This window comes from Bubalus bubalis, chromosome 20 (genome assembly GCF_019923935.1).
Source record: "Bubalus bubalis isolate 160015118507 breed Murrah chromosome 20, NDDB_SH_1, whole genome shotgun sequence".
Lineage (NCBI taxonomy): Eukaryota > Metazoa > Chordata > Mammalia > Artiodactyla > Bovidae > Bubalus > Bubalus bubalis.
This window is the reverse complement of record NC_059176.1, coordinates 30,246,488-30,262,541: the sequence shown is the minus strand read 5'-3', so window position 1 is coordinate 30,262,541 and position 16,054 is coordinate 30,246,488. Positions and strand designations below refer to the sequence as shown.

Here is a 16,054-nt window from a genome sequence, read left to right as displayed (position 1 = left end):
CCGAAACAGGTAAAGATAAAAGAATTCAATAATATCTAACAGGCTACACATTCTTGAATATTTTCAAAGATTCAGGACTCAGCCACTGTGCATTTTAAAATTTCATGAGCAGTTTTAATACCTGGGCCTGCATAGACATTATTCATTTGGTACTATCCTAAACCCTGACTACTACAGATATAAATTAGATAATAAAATAAGCCATTCCAACTTTTTTTTTTTTTAGTGTAGTTCAGACTCTGGAGGTAGGGTCTAAACAACAGGCCTAGAAAGCTCTAGTTAAACAGTGATAACATCTGATATTAAATATTACCTTTTTTATTTCCTGACTCTAATTGATTTCTTACCTGAGTAATTAAAAACTTCGTTATGTGCTCTGGCAACCTGCCCTTTTCACTTGACAAGATCATCTCCAGCATGTCTCCATGGAGTTTTTCCATAACAACAAACACTCTTTCAGGCGTCTCAAACATACACTCCAAATTTACAACACCAGGGTGATGAAGGTTCTATTAAAGATAAATAAAGCACTTGAAGAAAATGAGTTTTTGATACTGTTTGGCAAGCTCACTGATTATACAAAACTGTTCAAGCTTAAAGCTATGGAGAAACCCAAACTTTAGATTTTTAACACCTCTAAATTCCACATGTGCTGCCTTATATTTTTGAAATTCTAATGTCTCCAAAAAATACATCTTGACTTTCTGTGCACAGTATTTTTTTTCTATGCTATAAATCAAAATTCCAGCACAGTGAATTGCTAATTAGGTTTTAATTAGAATATCATATTGAAAAATCTGTAGTTTCTTAGGATCATCTCCAATATTAAGCATACTGTCCTAAATAAGTTTACTAGGCCATCCGTACACACTTAGTAGAAATTTAATGTAGACAAGATGAAATACGTTCATGGAGTGCACCTGACTGCACTGATGAAGCACATTTAATCAAAACCTTTTGGAGCTGCTGCCGTGCTCTCGGAGGCTGCTCTCGTTTGCTACAAAAGCTCTTACACAAGAGTAAAGACCCCCATGAAAACAGCAAATATTATTGAGCCTCTGTTTTGTTCAGGACATCATGCTATGTGGTAGTGCTTCATGGTTCTCAAGCACTCAATAAATATTTCCACAATAAACTAATGGCCAATAATGATAGGCTGCATTTGGCTTGACATGTTAATTGTCACACATGTCAAGTAAAATTACTCTTAACATTAGATGGGCCCTTGTAATGATGCTTAACTCTGAATGTTGGTCTGGGGTCGTCAACAATAGCCTTTGATCATTTGACCTTTATTTTTTTTTTCCTGCACACAACAAAAAAATCCCAAAATTAAAAGAACTATTATATATTCCACTAATATTTCAATGAAAAATGAGGAAAAAACATTCATCTTGAATAAAAATTACTGAAAGAAAAAACATGGACTGACTTAAATGTGTTAACAGCTGAACACAGGGAAGAAAATAAATTCTTTATTCCAAGGGAAAAAATCTTAGTCAGCCATAAAATTAAATGCAAAATGAAATGTTCACGAATTATTGGAAACCTGAAATGGCTCGGGGTTCAGACCTCACGGACAGATGCTGGGTGGTGAGCAGAAGAGGGGACGTGAGTGAATCTGGAACTGTCACTGGCCTCCACGCTACTCCTCAGCGCAGAGAGCCTGGCACTGACTCAACACGGACATACGCTATGGTTGGCAGTAGCTCCCGTGATGAGAACCTGCCTCGCTGGGTGAGAACCCCATCCACTACTCTGCAATTCTGCTCTCTGCCTTAGACATCAGATGGGACTTTATTTTGTGCTTATTTAGTTTGTATTTTTCCAGAATGTTCTAGACCAAAAGTATAAAATGAATTAATGAGATTGTTTTCTGTCAACGATTTCCCCGTGGACTCTGAAGGACTGTATAAATGTCCTCTGATAGCTTCTTTATGTAAAGGTAAAGGAAAATTTGGCTATTTCTTGGTAAAGGACTTTGAATATACTTAGGTATATATTTTAGGAAATAAAATATATTCAATGAATTCATTGAATTAAAGGTCACCTGAACGCAACTGGTAAAAGAAATATGTCTTGGAAAAGTTTCAGCTCCTACATTCATTGCACTTGGTCCTTGATCGTTCACCAAAACCTTTACATTTTACAGGTCTGTTAAAGAATATATTGAATGGTAGCTGAAAAACCTTTCCAATAGCAAAATGACTTTATTTTTTCTGCATAGCTGATATGTAATAAGTTGATACTTCTTGAGTTCATTATGTATGGTTGAGACAAAGCCATCACAGATGCCTACTCAAAAGCTGTATGCTTTTGGACTCAATCAAATGACATAACTTGCTTTTACATTCAACAATAACAAAAGTAAGCAGAATATACAGAATCATGTCTTCATTAATAAAAATCTCTATCCTGATGAGAAGTTAATTTACTTAGCCTAGAGAAGATATCTGAAGACTAAAGAGAGGGGAAAAAAATTGAAGTTACTATTTTGCATCATGTATCATTCATATTGCCTTTTTAATACCTTAAGATCAACTCTAAGATGAGCTTTAACCAAAGTAGCTGATGTGACTTGTTCACAATTTTAACTTTTTATAGAAACTATAAAATAGCTTTTCAAAATTTTCCTTTAAAAGTCTAAAGTAAATTAATTAACTTAAAATGGTTTGATGATTATAGCATTAACTATGGCACAGTTGTGTTCAGAAAGAACTTTTGTTAACTTCTCAGGCCTAGCTCATAGATTTGGATAATAAATTTCATGGCAGAGTAAGCTATTACAGGACTTTGTGGCCATCTGTTTGTTGCATTTAAGTAATCTAATTTTCAGGAAATGAAACATTTGGTCAAATATAGGAAAGAATAGTGTCCATTCACACATTACAGATTGATGACATATCCATGGGATGAATATGAGTTATTTTGAAGTCTGGGAGGAAATGCCATTTGGAGATCAAGACAAAAATTTTCTGACTCAAACTGCCTAGAGAGTTCTTATATAATTAATGGAAGCTAGTCATTAAAAGCAAAAGATTTTATAAAAGCAGTAATGCTTTATAAATAATATTTAATTAAAAATTTTAGTTTATACATGTATTCTATTTTATATTACACATTTTAGATTTGCATTGAGGGTTATTTTACTTTACTCATAATCTTTAATTCTAATAGTGTTGCTTTATAGTAAACCTAACATTGTGAATTCATTCCAAACATCTAGCTGTGATAAATTGTCATGTTTTCCCCTTCTTCTACCTTCAGGATTATTATACTCAAACATATGAGAGGTAGGAAAGAGAAAAATTAGATTCAATGTATCTATTCAACAGATTATTTAGGAGTCAGCCTATTAATGTGGGAACTTCTGACTACTTTCCTATCAAACAACTAAGTGATTTAGGTCATACTGAGACCAAAAGGAAGAAAATTAAAAGTGAAGAATCCAGGATCTAAGTTCTAAATAAATAGCACACAGAGCAGACAGAATACACCAGCATGGTGTGGACAGTGGCAAGAATGGGGAACTGAGCAACAGCAACATGGCAATGACTGTTGATAGTCACTCCTGAACTGAAAGAACACACCATCTCATACGTTTTCTAATTACAGTCTTTTAAAATTTATGCTTCACTTACTAACCCTAGAATTCACAATCACTTAATACCTTATGAAGGGGATACCTTGATAGTTACTAAAAAGTCAGTGTAGAGAGGAGATAATTATAAGAAGACGTGTGAAAGATAATACCCAAATTAATCTGGTAAACTCAGCTATCTTGCCTAAATTTTCTCTTTAGTTTGATAACCAGAAATTTAAAGTGGAAGAAAAGAAAATTTCCTTTTGTCTTTCACCTAAAGGAAGTTATATCAAGTATGAAGCCCACATTTAACGCCTTCTACTTTGTCCTCTCCTATCTTGTAGGTTGCTCTAATGATAAAGAACCCGCTTGCCAATGCAGCAGACTGAAGAAATGCAGGTTCAATCCCTGGGTCAGGAAGATCCCCTGGAGGAGGACATGGCAACTCACTCTAGTATTCTTGCCTGGAGAATCCCATGGACAGAGGAGCCTGGTGGGTTACAGTCCACAGGGTCACAGACAGTCGGACATGACTGAAGCAACTTAGCATGCAGAATGTACACATCTTCCCTCATGGGCTTCCCTGATGGCTCAATGGTAAAGAATCTGCCTGCCAATTTAGGAGACACGGGTTAGATCCCTGGGTCAGGAAGCTCCCCTGGAGAAGGAATGGCAACTCACTCCAGTATTCTTGCCTGAAGAAACACAAGGACGGAGGAGCCTGGTGGGCTACAGTCCATGGAGTTGCAAAAGAGCTGGGCATGACTTAGTGACTAAACAACAACAACATCTTCCCTCATGCTGTATTTTTAAACTTCAATGATGACAGAGGTGCTTCTACTCGGATGTCAACAGGTGAGGGCTGTGTTACTCCACATGAGAGCCCTCCTGATTTAACATGGGGTGGGGATCATTTGGTTGTTGCATGCAAATGTGTCCTTATTTCATGATTGGTTGACTGAAGCCTACAATTTATGAACAGTTTCATACTCTAGAACTTATTTTTTAGGAGGTAACATTTTGGGAATGCACATTGATAATAACTCAGAACCAATAAAGCTAACATATAATGTCAGAGGAATAAATGCACCAATATTACTTCAGTAAGACCAGATGTAACAATCCACCCTCCTGTGAATCACTGGGTGACATTTACATCAATGGAGTCACAACCAAATTTAACCTATTAGACTCTGTGAACTCAGAAATGATCTGATCATTCCCGGTAAAACTGTTTGCATATACCATCCATCAGAATTTGCAATGTAATATTATATTTTTGTGTGGCATTAATTAGCTCAGATTGACCCTGGTTTAAATAGTTCAAAATTTTGTGGAAGAAATAAGTTGAAGCATCTCCACTGTCTGTTAACACAATATATATATTGTGTCCAGATATCAAGAAGGGGAGTCAGCTTTTAGATGGCTAGCTTAACAATACACAATTTACCATTATTTTTTCCATCTTAAGTTAGCTACAAGTTCTGTGCATCCTATTAAGTAACACTGGCCTGAGAAAAAATTTTTAAAGAATCAGTTCAATATTTGCATAGAAGAAAAAAAAATCAGGTCAGGCCTGATATATAATTCCTGTATTCACATATATCCATAAACCAATCTACAACCCTCTCTATCATTCTGAACTTAATCTTTTCTGGAACAGATTTAATCTAGCTTTAGATTTCAAGGCCATGCAGACACATGATAAATAGAATGAGTTCTCTCCTTTCCTTATAAAAGAAGAGACTGAATGCAGAGAGAGAGGAGTATGCAAAAAACACACTTACAAAACCCTCCCATCACCTCTCATGTTTCTAGCCTTTTCACCAGGTAGAATTAACATAAAAAATATATGCTTTTCTACTCATCACCAGGAATCTTTTAGGGCGTACGAATGGGAAATCTAAAAAGCGAAATCTAGATTCCTAAACCCACCACGTGGACTCATACACTGAGGTTCCACTGGCAGTGTCCGTATATGACTGAAGTTGTTACTATAATTTTGGAGAGTTGAGGGAGTGACTTCTACCAAATGAAAGGCCCTTACACAGCAAGAATACTGTACACATCCAGGCATCTACCCCCAAACCCCTGACCAAGGCCAGAGTTTCAAGCTGAATTTAGGCAAAAGGATCCAATATTTGAGAATAAGAACAAAGGCTTAAAAGACAAAAAAAATCAGTAACTGGTTGTTACTTTAAAGAAAAAAAAAAAAACAGTGTTAGTAAACATTCCACCCATAAAGTGTGACCCTCTTTCCTCCATGCCATTACTCAGCTTGTGTTTAGTGAAAAGGCATGAATTAAAAGAATTGCATGTTAAAACAAGGAAGTTGGAATTTGTAGATCAAGATGTGTTTACTGAACATAAAGGTTAAAAATTGGATCAAATAGCTCGAATTTTTTTTTTTTTTCTATTTGCTACAAATGCATGGCAATAGACACACATTGGAACACTTTTTTATTTTCTGCTAACCTACCTGGAAACATGAACACATGAATCCAATCTCATCCCAATGTTAGATTTAAAGTATAACTTTTAACAAAGTGTATCACTGTAACCCAATTACTCTACTTAAGAGGTCACCACTCCAGAAAGCATAACATTCTATTATGAGGTTAAATGACCTGTACAGACACAGAATCTGTCTGAAGTCTTAACTACTGGATACTGGGAACTGGAGTGAGCATACCAGGTGTACTGGAGAGGGTCAGAGGACAGAACGTCATGTGCAAAAAAGTCAGATTGTGTTATCTTACATTGTATAAGGATTTTGTGGCCCTTAGATGGCATACTATCAAAATTGAACAGGTTTTTAATTATGGGGCATCTCAGAATCTTTAAGCGAAAGACTATTCACTTCCAAGATGTAGATGACCTGGATGTAGTATGCAGTATTTTCTAAGCTTTCTTTTTGAGCACATCTTAATCCTCACCTTCTTCCATGAAGGAACTCAGAAGACATGATCTTCCAAAAATAGGTTGGGGAACATTGATTTAAAAAAAACACTTTAGGGACTTCCCTGGTGGTCCAGAAGCTGACTCTGCATTCTCAATGCAGGGGAACTAGATCCCATATGCCCAACTAAGAGAACGCATGTGGCAACTAAAGATCCTGCATGCCATGATGAAGACCTAAGATCCTGTGTGCCAAAAATAAACCAAATAAGCAATAAATAAAATAGACCTGGTGCAGCCAAATAAATAAACAAAAATAAATATTAAAACATTAAAAACACTTTATATATTATTTAATTCAACCCCCATAAAACATTCCTGTGAAGCAAGCACAATGAGTCAGATGAATTCTAATCCATAATTAAGGAAACCAAGATTAAAAGAAACTTATGAAAAAACTGAAAAGCTCTGACTGGATCCTGGCTATCTGACACTAAGTTCTCATTATGACTAAATTGTTATGGAACACAATATCTAGTCAGAAAATTTTTCAAGTTTGTTTTCTTTTTATTATAATAGATTTTTAAAAGTTTTTTCTTCTATTTTAGACACATATATACATAATTTACAGACTTAATTGGAGCATTTAGAAGATAACAAGATTACTTTAGAGTTGTAAAACATGTCTTCAAAAGAAACAATTTCATGAAAATTGTTCACGTGGTAATATAAAAAAGAAAAAATATTGGAAGAAATATGAACATATAAGGTGAAACAACAGAAGTATAAACTTTTTATTAAACATAAAAGATAAAGTACTCACTTTTTGAATATTTTTCTCCTGAGAAAGAAAAGTTGACTCCTTCATGCTTTAAATAATATCACCAGTTTCTGCAAATTTTCATTTTCCCACTCATACTTAGCAATATTATTCTCTGGTTTCCTGTTATGATTATCTCTTTCCACCTACTCTTGATCATCTTTTTAGACTAAGAGAACAAAGCCAGGTATTTACAAGATATATATTTAATCTTGTTCTGTGAAGATAAATTACCATGTTTTGTAGTCAAACAGGAATGAAGGTAAAGTATACTTTATTATCTTACTGGCATGCCCTGCAATTCTATACCACTGTTTCCTTCAGCTGTGGCAATATAATTTGCTCAACAAATATTTACTGAGTGTTTACTAGGGGCCAGGCATATGTTAATATATTTTCAGCTGTACCCCAGGTTTTGAGTCAACCGTGCTCTTTGTTAACACAAAATTATATGTCTCTATGTTCTCTGTTTAAGAAATTCAATATCAAGTTATTTGAAATCATTCCTAGGAGCTAGACAAGTGGTTTCAATACTATTAATAGTAAGGTAAGTATGGAATCTTTACTATATGCCAGGCACTAAGAATTTCAACAAATTATCATACTCAATTCTTATAACATCTATACAAAGTTTTATGGATAAGGAAATTGAGAATCAGAGAACCTAAGTAACTTATCCAAGCTCCTGAGACTCTCAAGCCTGATGTGAGAACCCTGGCAGTCTAAGCCCAGAACCTATGCTCTTTAAACATTATGTTATTACCTTAGTATTTTCCTTGGACTCAAGCCCATTTAGAACCAGTGCTGCCTGTTCTAACTAGTACGCATCAGGGGCTATGCTACTTAAGCCCCCTCATCTTACTCTCACAACCCATCTGAGCATGTTCTCTGGATTTCTGAACGCTGCCTCATCAGTCTTCTCACCACAGTGTCCCCTAAACCTGTTATGACATCCACATTGACAATTTGGATTCCTTACCTTCCTGACTGATAAAATGTCTTCCCTATAGCTTAATCTGTTTTTAAGCTGGTGTACCACCCCACCCCCACCCCAGTGTTGTTCTCTGTTACCGATTCCACTCCTGATCTTGAAGATGCATTGCCTTTAAAGGCATCACTCTGACTTACTGTCTGGTTTCTTTCACACCCAATGCCCAACCTTCCTCCCAGGGCTAAGCTTTAGAGGTAGCTGTAACATCTGGAACAATGGGCAGCCCATCTACACTCTTCCTTTTCATAAAATATCATAGTTTTCTAAATGGAGCCTAAAATTTAATTACTTATTTATACAGAATGGGGGCGTTCTGACTGTTAAAACTAGCTTTGATTATTATAACTAGTAGAGCCTCCAAAAAAGTTTTCTTGTTTTTTAAACTTTTTTCTCTATATCATCCCTCAATATTGATCTGATTGTAATAATTTTTTGAAAATATTTCAATAATTCACAATCACCCAAGCATAATAAAATCCAGTTGACTTGGCACGATATCTATGGTTCTTCATGAACTCTCACAAAAGCCATTTCCTAGCCTTACCTAAGTGTACTCTGTCCTTTCACAGAAGTCTCTAAACTAAGGGAGGCAAACCCTTGGGGAAATGGAAAATTAAGAGATATGTGAGCAGAGGGATAGTGTTAAGGAAAATCTGCTTTGTTTATATTTGTACCCCTATGACCTGGCATATGGGAAGTGCTCAGTAATTACACTTTGAATGAATGAATCTTAATCCATAAATAATTTTCTAATACAGATCTATTTGAGAAAATCTCCATGCTCTTCAAATTCTCAATTCCCAAGTTGCCTTTCACAATATTTTTCCCCCATTTTTCAAAAGGAAGGTATGTTTCTTATACATTCCAAACACTACTAAGGTACCTTGCCATGGGGAAGAAAATTGTCTAGGAAAAAAATAAAGGGAAATTATGAAATATTGTGTTGGTATGAACGGAATAACTCTAATAACTTGGAACTCAATTCTTTGGCAACTTAGCTTCTTATGCATGCTTTCACCAAAACCAGAGAAGGATTTAATGGATCTATTAATAGAATTAAAAGAGGATGAATTTCTGAAGATAAATCACTTGGACTGTTTCTATCTTATCTGGGGGGGTTGGCACTTACAACTTGGCTTCTACAATTTAACAAAAGGAATAAAACTGCTGAACTGTTTAATTTAAACAAAAAATAAAAATCACTTAAAAATTTATTAACTATATTAAAAAAATAAACCTCATTAAATAATGTGCTTTCAGTAACATTGCATTTTTTATGTTAACAAGCATAGATCAAACTTTACAGAATATTTATCTTGCTAGACAAAGGTTTTCCTAATAACTGTAATGATAAATGAATTCAGGAGAATGCTTTACACATTCAGTGTTATAATCAAGCAATTTAAAAACATACAATGATTTTTATTGTAAATAAATATGAAAGGGGAACCAATAAAAGACTTTAAAGTAAAAAAATATATAACACTGGAATATATTTCTGTGGTAAAAGTATAATGTAGTCAAAGAAAACAAAAATACTGTAAAATATGCTATTGCTTAAAAAGCCTATGCATGTATTTTTAAATGACTGTTTAAAGATATAAAATGTTTTTGATATTTAGATTGTAATGCATATATTTAAATGAGTTATACAACAGCTTTATTTTCAAATACCGGGATTTTCACTACAGTACAAAATTAAAATTCTTTGGACTTCTGACAAAATAGTTCTAGCTGTCAACTTAAAAATATACAAGCAGATACAAAGATTTTTAGAATTCTTTCTGAGAATTCTAAAAGTGTTTAGAATTTGAAGAATTTTTAGTATTATTTTTTCAAACCACATGAAGTGAATTGAAGCCACCCTTTTTAAATGATCTAATTTTCTACTTATATTTCATAGTGTATTTATTTTATTAAGGTGGTCCCTCAGCCTAATAACCCTTTCTAACATTTCTTTGGTCATCAAGAATCATGACCCTTTCAAGATTTCACCAATGCTATATTTTCCTTTGAAAATCTCCCTCATTCCAGTACCCTGACCTCTGCCATAACTCATGACTTCTTTCACTATGTTCTGTTTCCACAGCTATCCTGACTTGCAGTTACTTGTATCTGTCTGTCCAAATATATGATAAATATTCTAAAAGGTTTCATTCACTGTTATACAACCTAATAAATTGCTTTGTATCAAAAAAGGAAGGGCTTCAAGAGTACTGTTGAATGACTTAATATTTTTATTAATTGAAGGAAATTAATTGAAGTTCCTTCGAAACTGGAGAAATGATGGCAAAATGGACAAAATTAGAGAATAACTTGCGGGGAAAGATGTTAGGAATAATCATTAGGTTTTTGGTTAGTTGGTTTGGGTAAGACTGGCACAGCAAAATGGAGATGTCCTAACGTCAGAAATAGGAGACTGAAGTGTCTGTGAAAGAACAGAGCTCACAAGATAAATTAAGGAAATAACCTGAGAAACAATGACAGGTGTGTCTCTTAAAGTGGATGAGCTCACTCTGGAATGAGTCCCAGATTGGCATAAACCATTTAGATGAAGGGAAGAAGGTCAGTAAGAAGAACAGAGCTAGCAGGGAAGGTGAAGTGGGGCCTGATGAGGGCAGGGATGAAGTGAGAAGCGAGACTTAGAAAGGAGCAAATGATCAATGCTGTTGAAGCACTGAGGCTAGTCAAGTAGGGTAAAGACTAAAAAATAGCTAAAGAGTGATAGTTGGGCAGAGGTAGAAGACAGGAATATGGCAAAAGTTCCTTACACTGTAAAAAGGCGTGGAAACCAAAGACAGATATTTATGAATAAGAATGGAAAGCAGCATAGAGCACAAATTTAAAGTATGTCAATATAAAATGTGCTGCAGCCATGAGAGATGGCCTAGACAAATCAAGAACACAGTTTGTTGTTGCTGTTCTTTTGTTTTAAAGTTATGAGATACTTTGATGGAAAGAAGAGTGCCTCGCAACAGAGAAATAAGAATGATGGTGGAATTTTAGGAGATAAGCAAAAGGCGATATACTTAATCTATGGCCTGTAAAATTCTTATATATCTTTTCCTACATTCTGTATTCAGCACCTTTAGTATTCCAAAATGCTTTAATATAATGTATCATAAACAGAAGCTCTAGTATTGTTCCTTAGAAAAATATAAGCTGATATTTAAGATAAGGACAAAATAGTATATCGATTAGAATTATATACATTCATTAGCATTGTCCTAAAGCTTTTGTGCATTGTGACATTATGTGAGAAAATAAAAATGAATTTAGACTGAACAAGCCTATGCTGATAACTTAAATTGTATTAAATATATCATGCCAGTATCACTTACTTTAGATTGTAAGTTTCTAAGCCTTCTAAGATTAATTGCATCTTCTTACAAAAGTCAGTTTTCTGTAATATCCCCAATAATAATAAACTATCTTTTTATCCCTATCTTGTTAACATGAATAGAAAAAAAAACAAAAATTTCACATTTACCTTTTTTAAAAATCAAGACACAACTTATAAAATCATACTATAAATAAGATTTCTTGGTAATTTTTGAATGAAGTTTAACATCTACATTAATTTATCATCCTTCTAAAATATAATAATAATAACAAAGCATTTAGAGACAATGAAAACAGCTATTTGAAATGATGTAAATCAGGGATAACTATGCCAAAAGATTCATACTTGCCTTAATTTTTCAACTGTTCAAAGATATCTAAAGAGTGTAGCACTCTAATGACTAAATCAGTCTCTTGAAAGCCTTCGCCCAGTAAAGAAGATGAATGAGAAAAAGAAAGGAGAAGCCTACTTTTTCACACATTCATTTTTACAACTTTGAAGTCCTCCACAAGCTAAGAAGGTTTTTTAATTAAAAAAAAAAAAAAAAACAAAAACAGAAAGAAATCAGAGTTCAACAACAACAAAAAAACTAACAGAACTACATTAGGAGAATATTCTCCCGTCAGCCATTTCCAGCCCACTTGGTCCTCTCCGGACAATCTCAGAGGAAGAACAAGATGGGGCAGAACTAGTCAGACTCCAGGTATAAGCATAAATGAGGAAACTAGCTTTCATAAGAGAGAGACCGTGGGCAGAGGATACCAAATGCTTCTGCGTATCACTCCAGAGGGAGAGGATTCTGCTCCTCAAGATTAGGAAAAGAAAACCTTCTGCACCATTCAGCTGATTTCAATCACGGTACTTTCTCCAAACATATCAGTTAGTGAGTCAGAATCCTCCCTGCATCTCTCTACTTATTACCATATTTTCTTTTCAGGTTTAATAGATGAATTACTTATTTTTATAAGAAATATAAACCAGGGCAGTGAGGGCTTTCAAAGAACTAACAATCCTTCTTAACTAACCAATTAACCATTACTGGCAAACAGAGTCCAGACATTTGCTTCCTGGTTGGATACTATGACTTCTTATGTGACAGGATGATGTCTCTGTACAGTTTTAATTCAACAAGCATTCATCCAACAAATATTTGCTAAACATCTAATGTTTGTCAGAACAATCTTTGGTGTTTGGGATATATCAGTATATATTTTGGGATATATATCAGTTATTTGATAATGTTGGCAAATAACAGCATCTGCCCTTCTGAAACATACATATTCTAGAGCAGGGATTGGGATTGGGGATGGGGAAAGAAACCCACAGCAAATATAATAAATAAAATTCTGTAATAGGCTAGAAAATGGTAAGTGCTATGGAAAAAGAGAATATAGATCAGACTAATTTCTGGTGAACAAGTTTGAAACGAATGCCAACTTCTGGTAAACTATGAACTCTCAAACCTCATATACATAAACCAAGCTTTAATAAGACTCCTTGTACAGGTTTTGTAATTAAAAATTCAACATTTGAGTATGTTGTAAACATCAGACTAAAAGTAAACCTGAAAATACAATTTAAAGACTCATGACAGGAAGGACTTGAGTGTCTTTGTCCCCACTGTATCCACTGAGCCAAGAACAGAGCTTAGCTCATGATATGTACTCAATAAATATGAGTTTGATGAAAGAAGTGAAGAATGATGGGGGACAATGGGGCTGAATGATAACTGATGAGGATTCTTGAGATTTCAGGCCATAATATGTGAACTGTTCAGACTCTTTTTATGCTCAAGAGACAAAATCTGACTTTCAACCCAACCAAAGTCTTTATAGAAAATCACATTATAATGAAATTTTTGCCAAATGCATGTTTACTGCATCTGAGTTGTTGATTGTAGCTACTCTTTTGCAAAGGAGATAGAGTCAGTTTATGGTATATTTGATTTTTCTATCTTACTACAGAGTCAGCAGCTGATAATGTGTTGTCATGCTCAGGAAAGCTAATTAAAAGGCTATACAGAGAGAATTTGATGTTCCTCTGCAGTTCAAATAAAAAGTAGAAAGGTATAACCATGTTAAATGAAACTCTTCTTATGTCCTGTAAAGAAGGAGAAATGTCTTATCCTCATGCCAATTGTGGCAAGGCCCCAGAGGAGTCGGCCTTCAGGACATCAGGTGAGGTGGAGACTGAAGAGGGGGGTCCAAGTATGGAAAGGTGCCACTAAGTTGTCAGATGTGACAACTCAATGTTGTCAAGAATTTTTTGCAAAAGAATTTGAGTAGCAAGCACTAAACTATGCATGAATTGTCAGCTTAAGATCTGTGGTTATCTTCTTCCAAGAAGGCAGAGAACACTGTGGTAGTTCTTTGTGTTACATTAGTTGTCCAAAAGCACAAAAACACCATGTTTAGAACGTATGAGTCTCAGAAAAGTCTATGTCATTTTTTAATATACAGCAACAATTATTTTGGTTGTCTGTACACAAGAGATCCTTTAGGGCAGAAAATCATATCTTTTTCAACTTTTTTATTGTATAAACTCAATAAATGGCATTTATATGAAACAATAAATGAAGAAATGCAGTCTGTTTTGTTTTGCTAGCAATGCTCAGATGAAAATTATTTAATAAAACTATAAATCAGAAATTATGATCAGCTTGCATGACAAGTAGATAATTATGGGAGTTATATAAAAATGGGCATGTATCAAGGATCTAAACTGTCCAGACTGGACAGCTAGGTTGGACACATTTAGTAAACAACTGCTCCATTTCCTTTTGATCTGCATAAAAAGTTTTAATAACTTAAAAAATTATGTATATCACATAATACTTATCATTAGCAAATTCTGGCTTTAAAAAGGGACTGGCTTAAAAAATGAGAAGAGTTAAGGAAGTCTCAATATTAAATAAAAGGCTTACAGTGAGACACAAAGAGGACATTAAGAAGATCAAGATCATCTGATTCTCAGGTATGTGTTACTCTTTTCCTTGATATGCTGACAGCTACATACTGACATATACTCGATTCATACAATTATTACAGCATAAAGGAGGAATGTTTATGAAGGCAAGGTCATTGATAATGTAAAACAAAATGGTCGCAGCATGTCCACTATGGGCAAATGCTGAAACATTATTCACTTAACAAGAATTAATAACACATTAAAACCTAGAATTAAGCACATAGAAAGGAAAAGCTGCTGCCTCGTCTCAGGGAAGATACCAGGCAGGCAGTGGTTTGATGCTTGATCTGCCTTTTCACTTATTTAAACATGTTCCTAAATATCTATGCCACAGATAATGGGTAACTTTTCTTTGTTTTGCAGAAGTTAATGGGATATATTATAGCCCCCACATAAAAAACAAAAAGTACCTGAAGAATTGCAACCTCATTACGAAGCTGGCTTTCTTGTTTTGTTGGAAACCTTAACTTGTCAATGATCTTAATAGCTACATCTCTTCCTGTTTTACGATGTTTTCCTTTAAAATAAAAAAGAAATAGTAGCATAATCTTATTAAATATCATCTCTACTGAAGAATGCCAGAATTTATAAGGACATTTTAGAATTATAAAAATGTTTTACTGAAAAAATTAACATTTCTGGTGAGCACTGACTTTTGCCCATCAAGATTTCATTTCTTAGCTGCATTATTATAGATGAAATATACACTATAAACTTAGCCAAATTCAAAACACAAAAGAATTAGGACATTAAAAGCTATTCATATGAACAATCTGATATTTTCTTACAAAACATATGTTTTAGAAATAGAATATTGAGCTACTTAATATGGAAAATATTCATACCACTGGCAAAAGTACTCTCCTTAAGAAAGGATGAAGTCCTGATAAACTAATGTATGTTATAACAGAAAGAATAAAAATCTTGGCACTAATAGCTTCATGGTCTTGAGCAAACCACTAAAGCTTTCTGAGTTCCTCATCTTAATTGGTAGCACTGTTGTGAGAATTAGATGTAACAAGATATGTATAGTACACAGAGTGCCCAGATAACTATACACACTCAAAAAACATGTTATCATCATTATTATCACCATCGTCAATATCTGACAGGCCCTTTACATATATCATATCCAATTTAATTTTCACAATAAACCTTCTAGGGAATCAAAGGGTCCCCTCAAGCTGTTCACTTCTACGCTACTAGATTATAGAAGATACAGAAAATAGTAATGCTAATTGAATTTGGAAGTGAAACTAACTACTCACTATTTTTGGTCACATATAAACTAATTCACGGAGAAGGCAATGGCACCCCACTCCAGTACTCTTGCCTGGAAAATCCCATGGATGGAGAAGCCTGGTAGGCTGCAGTCCATGGGGTCACTAAGAGTCGGGCAGGACTGAGCGACTTCATTTTCACTTTTCGCTTTCATGCATTGGAGAAGGAAAT

General features: G+C 34.5%; 1 protein-coding gene across 4 annotated transcripts in view; it reads right to left on the bottom strand.

Moving 5' to 3' along the window:
- The window catches only part of PRKD1 (protein kinase D1), a 343,077-nt gene that overhangs the window by 25,120 nt on the left and 301,903 nt on the right, over positions 1 to 16,054 (bottom strand). For all 4 annotated transcript variants that reach the window (XM_006063760.4, XM_006063761.4, XM_025271242.3 and 1 more), the window contains 2 exons: positions 15,013 to 15,119; positions 348 to 509 (listed from right to left, as the gene is read on the bottom strand). In XM_006063760.4, the coding sequence (XP_006063822.2) occupies positions 348 to 509; positions 15,013 to 15,119 (269 nt within the window). The remainder of the gene's footprint in view (positions 1 to 347; positions 510 to 15,012; positions 15,120 to 16,054) is intronic.